This window comes from Vombatus ursinus, unplaced genomic scaffold, assembly GCF_900497805.2.
Source record: "Vombatus ursinus unplaced genomic scaffold, bare-nosed wombat genome assembly UNPS02014961.1, whole genome shotgun sequence".
NCBI classification, from domain to species: Eukaryota; Metazoa; Chordata; class Mammalia; order Diprotodontia; family Vombatidae; genus Vombatus; species Vombatus ursinus.
The window spans coordinates 2019032-2028686 of record NW_020954739.1 but is presented as its reverse complement, the minus strand read 5'-3'; the positions used below and the strand labels follow the sequence as shown (position 1 = coordinate 2028686).

The following is a 9655-nucleotide window of genomic DNA, read 5'->3' as shown; positions in this document are numbered from 1 at the left end:
ACAGGAAAGGACAACTGAAGTTGTAAGAGTCCTTCAGTCTCCCAAGAAACACAGGTTTTGAAATGGTTGCCTGATTTGATATAAGAAGTCATGGAGAGAGAAAGTGCTCATTACATTATAAAGCCAAATGCAATGTGTGTGAGAGAGCTTGATGGCCCACGACACTTCCTGTCTGACACTTCCACACATGAAAATGTTAGACGTCATTACATTACTCCAGGTAAAAGCTTGATAATCTGAGGTGGCCTCAGACTATCAAGGCCACAGGCAAATTTCTGAAATGGTTTTGTAGCAGAAATGTAAAAACACTGATTATCTTTACTTGATAACTACCTGAAATGTTCAGCCTATCTAGTAATAGGAAAACAGAGATAGAAAGCGCTCGGAAATACAGATGAGGTCACAGATGGTCAACCCCACTAGAATTAAAAAAAAAAACAAAAACAAAAACAAAAAAGCAACCAGGGAATTCAGCAGCACCCTAAATGATCACTTGAGAGAATTTTTTTTTTGTGTCTGGGGTATAACCTAGGAAGGCTGTTTCTTTTGGAGTATTTTACTCCCTTTACGTAACATGGTGGTACAGATGTAGTTTTACTCAATTACATGAAAAAATTTCTCTCTTTTACCTAGAGCAACAATACAGTAAATTTACATAACTATTATATTCTATGGGGAAAAAAATCCCTGAAATTTGGCTTCATTTAGGGATTCAAGGCATATCTGAAATCTCCTAATTTGGAAAGGCAGGGTATAAAGAAAAGTTTTTCTAATCTACTGTATCAGGATCAAACTAAAATACCACAAAGAAATCTTAACTTTTTATGCAATGCTTAAATAATAAAAAACAATTCTCATGTTTTTGTATTCAAAATATTTTATATTAATCATTTCAAATTTAATTTTTTATACAACTAATGCATACATAATCAGAGTTTTCTATCTCCTAAGTCACATCTCACTGATATAAAAGGAATACAGGCATACCCCACATCACATTATTTCAGTCAATGATGTTTTGCAATAATGTCATTGCTGGATGGCAGTCGAACCTCATTATCATATCATGAAACCCTGCCATAATGTCATTCAGATAAATGCCCACTAATGACATTGTTCCTAATTAATTATCCCTCATAACACCTTGTTTAAATATTGTTGTGTATTTTAGTGGAACCAATAAATGAGGCTAGTTGGGGAGAAGGGAGGGATGCCTGTATCTGAGAAAGGCTCTGGCCCTCCAAATGATGCTTTGCTCTGGAGTATTTTATATTTGATTGCATCCTACGAATACAGAGGCGTGAAGGAAAAGAAAACAATTCCCTTTCAGATTAACCTCCTCTACCGAGGACTAAGATGGCCCTGTTCACAACCTGGGCCTTGGCAACGGCAATGGATTTCACATGACAGGCCAGATTCACAAGTGCGGCGGCAGCAGCGTCCACGTCACAGAGAAGCTTGGCTTTCGGGAGGTACCTTGCAGTCGTGGGTTACATTTCTTAACGCGGGAACCTTAACGGAGAAGGGATGGTACAGTGTTTGCAGTGTATTTGACACTCGACAAAGCCACGCCGAGTCCAGGTTTCTAGGGCCAGCCAGTCTACCGAGGCTCTGACTTAAAAGTGGCTGAGATTAGGTGACCACAGAAAACAGGGGTTTGTGTACTCTGGCTAAAAAGCCCCCGTTTTTGTTTTGTCGGATCGTGTGCAGTTCTTGCCTTGATTGTGTGGCTACTGAAGACCGGCCTCTAAGACTCTGTCATGTCGGCCTTACTGAGTGCAATTGCCAGCTCAAGGTCCTCCTGCTCCTGTCTTCGCAGCCGAGCTAGCCTCTCCTGCTCCGCTCTCTCACTCTCGCGCTTGGCCCACGCCAGCTGCTGCTCCTCATTCCCAAACTAAAAGATAAAGATGGGACTTTGGTTAATAAGCTCTGGAGGCACTTCTGGATGGTCCCACAAAGCACAGATGCAAGATGGCGAAAGTCAAATGCTGGGAGGGGGAGAGGGAGGGCAGGTGAAAAAAGCATTGGCAGCTCGGAGAAAACCTAGCATACATTAGCAAATGCTAGCGGAAGCACGAGCGGCACAGCGCATAATCATTTTCATTAAGGAGTATTCCTGGTCAGGCTGGAGGAGCATTGCTGACTGAAGTTACAGTGTGGGGACTGGAACCAGAAACCCACAGCCCCTTTCATTTCGCTTCTCTGTGATATGGCATTGAATTCCCCTACCAAGCCAGCGACTTTTCAAGCAGACATTCTTGGGGGCCTCAACCTCATGCCAACAAATAGCTTCAGAAAAAGACCCTCCCAAATATAATCATTGCTGCCAATATTTTCCCCACTGGGCTGCCCCTCCCCTAAACCAGAGACCCCATTTGCTGCAGAGCATTGAAATAGATAAGGTCGTGGACACATGGATATACTGCAAGGCGGCATCTTAACTACACTAAGGAATGCTGGTCCCTATTAATTATTGTTTTGGAGCCTCTTTTCACAAAAATCTGTAGGCCAGTTTGATGCTACACCATGATATCAAAAGTAAGAAGAATACATACTGCTATACAGGTACATTTTAAAAAAGTTAACTCTCAGCAAACAGAAGCAAAATTCAAACGATGCTACAGACATAAAATGCACATGTGAGCTTCCAGATTAAAGATTTCTATGAATGCTTTCAAGGGTGGCAAAAATGCTACCACCATAAAGTTCTTCCTAATTCACTGTTAAGTTTCAAGGATTTAAATGAATCAATACAAAGTCAATAACCTGGAGATACAGACAGTCCTACTGAACTGTACCTGGAATTTTTTTTAAAGGCTTGAATTCTTTAAAATAAAAATTAAAAAAAATCTCTGCGATTTTATTCAAAACAAACTTGAAATCTGGCTTTTCTTGTGTTATGGTATTGACTGATCTCTTTCCAAAGTAAAAATGGGATAGGAGTGGGTGATAATAAATGATCTGGTGTAACTTTTCTATTTAAAATAAACACCTTATGGAATACTGCACATATTGTCAGACCTGACTGATATGTTGTTTAGTTTTGTGGAAGTCCTTTTTTCCCCCATTCTTTTTTTACTCTTTGTTACAAGGGCTAGCTCACTGGGTAAGGGAAGGGAAGGTATGAATTCAAAAATTAAAGTGATATAAAACCAAAATATATTAATATATTTTAAAATGAAGTAAAATACACACACACAGCCCATGAATATAATTATCATGGCCATAATCATAGAATGTCAGAACTAGAAGGGCCCTTAGAGATCCAATCCTCTTTACAGAGAGACACATGGAATCCCAAAAGGGGAAGTAAATTGCCCAAGGCCACACAGCAATTTAGTGGCAGAGTGGAGACAAGCAGCTTATGCTTCCATTTGCTCTGAAAGCCCAAGTATGCTCATCATTTAATTGCAAGTTATAGTACTTTCTCTAACTTGACTGTGTCATTTCATAAAATAGCATTTACTGAGTAAATGGGGTTTACTTTCAATTCCCTGAATATTCTCACCACTGTAAAGAGGAGCTTAAAGAATGAGTCCATTTTACAGAGGTAGAGTCTAATTCCAGAAGACAGAAGAGGAGAAGGGGGAATGGGAATTTTCAAATCCCATCTCTTTGAAGCCAGATCATTTGAAGGTGTCCCAAAAGCCTTAGTGTAGTTTTTAGCTTTAACAGCTTTTTGAACACCCTGTACAAATATTTCCAAAATTTACAGTAGCAGTTGGCCCCAATCCTCCACACCACTCAGTCCTCCAAATCCCTCCCTATTTGTTGGGTGTGCACAGAGTAGATATTAAAGAAGAGGCTCATCACCAACTAGGAACTCCCTGAATAAAAAACCAATAGTAAATTTCTTGTTTGCAGCCTACTGCCTCTTTCTGTGTCCCTACATCATCTATCGCAGTGCTTTGCAAACTGGGTACTCAAGATATATATATATGATGAATTTAAGTACTCTTTGGAGGTTTTGCTAATTCCTTGCAACTTAGCAAATGTTGTATAGGGGACAAGAAAAGATAAGTACCACAGAAGTAACTGAATTATACTAGTTGCCAGTCATCTTTACTAAGATGTGGAGCTAATTCTGACAGGGACCCGCTGAAGCTCATACTTGGAAGGAATCTAGTAGGCATTCAATAAAAGTTTATTGATTTCATTCAGCCTAACTCATAAGCCCTTAATTTTACAGATGAGAAAAGTGAGGGGTAGAGAGGGAGATTTGCCTAAGAGCACACAACAGGTTAGGGGCAATTCTAATTTCCAGTTCCTCACCCTTGCCACTAGACTACACTATATTCCTGGCTTTGCTTTCATAGTTGATCATATGGCACGACATTTTAGGAGCATTCATTTTTAATTCAAACACATATCATCATCATCATCGCAACTGCAAACTGTTTTAGTGAATGATTATCCAAAGACCAAAGGTGATTCTTAGTCCCTCAAAATGAAGACTCCCAGTTTGTGATTTGCACCCATTCAAGAGAGATCTACTATATTCTGGAAGACTAAAGAAAGGTTTCTCATTGATAGGGGTGTAGATTTCAGTTACTTGCTTTAAGCCTAACAGAAGTGACATAAAGTAGGCACCTCTGGTTTAGTAAAGGTAACCACTATCCATGTGAACCACACACTGCACAGCATCCCATGGATCTGCCAGATCTGAACCTTACATTTGTGAAGATCTCGATACATCTAGTTAAAAGATTGAGTCTGAGCCAAGAAAATAGATATCTAGCTCCTTGCACACAGAATTCAAGCTGCTAAGAAATTATTTAAAATATATTATTAGGCTGTCTTTTATTACAAGGCACCAATTCTAGCAGCCCAGTCACCAAAAAATAACACACTTAGTTAAAATAAAGGATTTTTTTACTACAAGGAACTACCAAGATTAAGCAACTCTTTTTTTTTTTTAAAATTACGTAACCATGGACCATTAGAGCTAGAAAGGAACCAAGAGATCATCTTGTTGAACTCTCTCATTTTACAGATAAGGAAACTGAGGCCCAGAGAAGGGAAGTGACTTGCCCACAGTCATATGGCCAGTTTGTGGCAGCCGGGACTAAGAATCCTGGTCTCCTCTCAGTCCTGGGTTACTTATTTCCATACTATCATGCTGTCTCTTTCACCAGAATTACCACTGCATTAAGTAATTAATAGCTTACTAGCTTCCTTAGTATGAGAAAATATGTGAAAATGGTTTTTTCCCAAAGAAATCAGTCATTCAGAGAAAGAAATGTTATCCAACTGTCAATAATGATATATGCAATGTAGCCAATCTGACATTTCCTCTCCTCCAAAAGCAGACTTCTGGGAAAGGGCCATTGTTACTAAACCACAGATCTTCCTTTCTAGCATGTATTTGTTAGGTCTTTTTTTTTTTTTTAAAGAAATACCAAAAACAGATGATATTTTACCTAATGAAAATCAAAGTAAATAACACCAGCAACTACTTCTAGAACAAACATTCTACTGGTAATGATCAAATATCTTATACATTCAGAATATTTAAAAGTAGCTGAACTAAGGCAAACATCTTAGTTGGGAGTGGGGAGGGGAAACCAAATGCGGCATCATGAATGGAAAAACAGAACTCCAGATTCACTGAACTTAAGCATTCACCATGTTCCTTTTGGGCAAAAATTTTTAATAGTTTATCCCATGAACATCAATTCCAAAAGAAGTCACTTTTTCAATGAGCTGGATGGCTACTGTTATCTTAGCCATCATTCCTTGTGCTTGAAATAACAAAATAATTTTTTTTAATGTTTAAAAAACATTCAATAAAACCTTTAGAAGGTAATGGAAAAAAATAAAAAGAAAAGAAGTCATAAAGGGCTAAAGATACGAGTTATTACAGACATTTGGCCCCTCTATCATTTTATAAATGGACACAACTTTGAAGAGTAAGGCTTTGAAGACCCACTGCACACTGGCTACAATCCACTCAACAGATCAAATGTTCCAACCTGAAATACTACTGAAAAGAAAAATGTCCTCAGGTCCTCTTGAATTGCAAGTTTCTTCAAAATATAATGAAATTTGCTAACATTTAGAGAAAAAAGGCTACATTTGAAAAAGCAAACATTTTAGAATCTCTTAAGATTATGGTACAACTGAATGGGGGAAAAAAAAATCAAAACCAAACCACACCAGTAGATCAAATCATCTTTCCCAATGTCCATGGGCAGAGTCTGCTGGCTGATGATTTCCTTTGGAAAAAAAATGAGGTTAAAGATGGAAAGGCAACTGTTAGCAGTAAACAGTGTGGTATGTAAATCCCACTGGGCAGGATTAGGCTCCCTTCCTTAAAATAAAGATAGTTGGTTATCAAGACTGCTTCTTGTCTACGTTAACAACTATTCTGGACAAGCCAAAAAAGGCCACTAGTCAAAATGGAGAAATATTGAACCAACAGACACTGGGATATTTAGGGATCCCTGGGCTTTCCAAAGATGAACAACAACCAAATGAAAGATGTACAACTACGTCTTTTATGAAGATCAGGCATTTTCCTCAAATTGCCATAGAATTCAACTTACCCTCTTCACTATCCAAGAATGTTCTTGGGTAATGAATATCTGTTTCTTTCTTTCTTTCTTTCTTTCTTTCTTTCTTTTTTAAAGAATCTATAAGAAATTAAGTGCTAGTCAAGAAACTATAGATAAAGCAGTTTTGTTTCTGACTTTTATTAACAATGTCACCATTTTGCATACATTCACAAGAGTTTAAGTAAGCACTAAGCAGACAAGATTTAACTAACTCAAGTTATAAAATATTTACAGAATGCCAAATGATCTGATAATTTCAGTAGCTTAAGTACCTCAAATACACTAAGAAAAAGATGGTGCATGGTGCACTTCACCTAGACATATCTGGTTTGTAAAAAATGAACTAAGTGTTTATTGTGCACTAATATGCCAACAAAACGTGTCTAAAAAATGATAGTCCATGAGTCAAACATCTCTACATCACACACTTCACAACTAATGACCGAACAGGTTGCGTTACAATTCACAAGTATAGGTTGTTGAAGTCTGCCTCTGATACCTCATCATGGCATGAAGATGACCCTGGGCTCTGCACCATAAACTCCAGCTGGTTCTAGGAAGCTGGACAGACTAAGAGCACAGTATTGTACATCCATTCCCTAAGGACCAGCCTACTTATGTTGGGAGTGGCACAGTCCTGGAGCTGCCTAAAAAAAAAAAATGACCATTTTTGGCCACAAGAAGTATCTAAACACTTTCATAAAGATGGTTCCTAAGGTTTGCCATCTACATTGGAGGAGGGAGCATGTGTAAGGATGAAATGATGGATTCTTGAAAAACTAAAGTATAAGGGTTTTGGGTGTTTTATTTGTTTGTCTGTTTTTTAATGGACTAAAAGACAGAGCAACATATCATTAAACGTATTTTAATATGTGGAAGAAAAAAAGCCTGAAGATGCTTAAAGAAGAAATTTGTTGTCCAAGAATAGGTAGTGAAAAGTCACTTGAATAAATATACAAAGTTTTAAAATCCTAAATATTTTCTCTGTCTGTGCTGAAAACAAAGTCAGACTTTTAAAACTCTGGCATTTATTTCTGAAAAGGCACTTATTTTTGTTCCAAGACTCTTTGAGATTCCTTGATGAAATCGAATATGGATGTTCTAATAATAATTTCCTAAGAGGGCCTTAGAGTGTTTTTCTTAAATGGTTTCTGTTTTTGATGTAACAGATAACTGGGACATTATGTGAACACTAATCACACTTCACAGTTCAGGTCTTCATAATTCATACTGGTGGTACACAACACACTGTGAAATGACTGTCAGAATTTTTCTACAAACAACTGAAATCTCTCTTTGCTATAGAAATTTCTGGGGGACAGCAAAACCCTAATACATATTTATTCAATTGCGCTTAGCACAGTGCCTGGCACATAGTAGGCGCTTAATAAATGTTTATTGAATTGAAAATGTGAAAACTTCTGAAGGTTTTACATCTTGGTTCTCAAAACTAAAATACAAAGTGGCCTTTCATGCAACAAAACAATACAAAGAGGCTACAAGAAAGAATGTGAAAAGGCTTGTTTTCCCACCCTACTGGACAGTAGACATGTCCCTTTAAAGTACTGTCAAATTCACAGTGATTTTTTTATTAGCATTTTTTTTTACAGAAATAGAAATACAGGATAATGATGAGAACAGCATGAAGTACTACTAAGAGACACAAGCCAGTGGACAGCAGGTTTGCAGTTTAAAAAATAAAAAACCCAAAAGACTGCTGCAAGCGAGGAGCGGAAAGTGGTTGGCTCAGAGACAATGAACATAACTTACAGAGCTGAAGTCTGCAAAACCCAAGGAAGAGTCTTTAGGAGTTTGAGTTGAAGAGGAGGGAGCAAATGGATCGTTTCCACTAAATGGGTCCCCAAAACCCTTTTTATTTTGAAACGGGTCACTGCTGTCAGCCCCAAATGGCTGGAATGGATCAGGGGGTTTGGAAAAATCTGCAGACCCGAGCTGGCTTACAGGTGTACTTTTACCTGGAAAGTTTAGGAGAAAAAAAGGAGAAAAAATATATAGGTTACTTACCATGGAAAAAGCAAAGCACCGAGTTGGAGAGCCCTGCATTCCTTTCCCCCATGAAGCCACTTCCCCCTTTTTGGAAAGATCTTGGAAGTCATCTCATGTTTTAACTTACGTAGTAACCAAAGGAGTTCAGTATCTTCCCTCAGGAACTTTTAAAATAAAGTTGTTCAACTCCATTTTCATGAGTGTTTGTGAATAATATAAGCAAGATAAATGTAGGATGACTTCTGTTAATGCTTTTAACAAGAGAATTAAAAATTAGAGGCAGTCATTAAAAAAAAGTTATAGAAACAGAAATGTTTAAAAAGTATTCGTTTTGGGTGCTGCAAGATTAGTGAAGAAGACATTGCAATTTGAGCAGCAAAAATTCTGATCAAGAAGAAAAAGACACTGAGTATGAATTTTTATTGGCAGTCGAAAACAAAATTTAGTTTCTATATTATGCAGGTAGACAGGGTTAATTACATGTGAATGTTAGTTTTATAATATCTGTGGTAGCTCTTTAGAAAAGTCCAATGAGCCCCACTCCATTTGAAATGTTCTTGTTTTCCTTCTACCACTCTGGCTTCTTGGCGACTGCATAGTTTGAAGAATAAGAAAACTGTCCTTGAAGGTGGGGCAATTCAAGGGCTTTTAATAAGCAGGGCACAACAGGCGTTCTTTTTTATCTATCCCTTCATTACGCTGAAGAAAATAAGCTCCCTGATGGTAAAGACTTTCATTTTTTTTTTCCACCTTGTATTCTTAGTGACAAATATAGCACCTTGTACATAGTAGGTACTTAATAAATGCTTGTTCAATTAGGGGGAAAAAAAAACCTAAAATACTTTTCTTCTTGATGTTTAAATTAACGGTGTACAGGAGGCAGCATGGGGGGACCGGGTGTCAAAAAAGATTGTCTGGTTCTCCTATTAATTAGTGTTGGTTTAGGCAAATCACTTATTTCTTCTTTGGGTCTCAGTTTCCTTACATGTAAAAAAGACTAGAAGGTCTATAGGGTCCAAGGTCCCTTTTTCCAGCTTGCTCAGATATACTACATTCCCAAGTTTATTCCATTTCCGATGTTCTATGGTCTAAGG

General features: G+C 37.8%; 1 protein-coding gene across 5 annotated transcripts in view; it reads right to left on the bottom strand.

Annotated features, from left to right (window-relative positions):
• Window positions 1-1730: 1730 nt before the first annotated feature.
• Window positions 1731-9655, bottom strand: part of EPS15L1 (epidermal growth factor receptor pathway substrate 15 like 1) — a 117120-nt gene continuing 109195 nt past the window's right edge. For 3 of the 5 annotated variants that reach the window (XM_027845370.1, XM_027845368.1, XM_027845369.1), the window contains 2 exons: window positions 8325-8530; window positions 1731-1894 (listed from right to left, as the gene is read on the bottom strand). In XM_027845370.1, coding sequence (XP_027701171.1) covers window positions 1748-1894; window positions 8325-8530 — 353 coding nt within the window. In that variant the 3' untranslated portion in view covers window positions 1731-1747. Of the gene's footprint in view, window positions 1895-8324; window positions 8531-9655 lie in introns of those variants that run through there. The other 2 variants (XM_027845372.1, XM_027845373.1) reach the window with 2 other exon arrangements.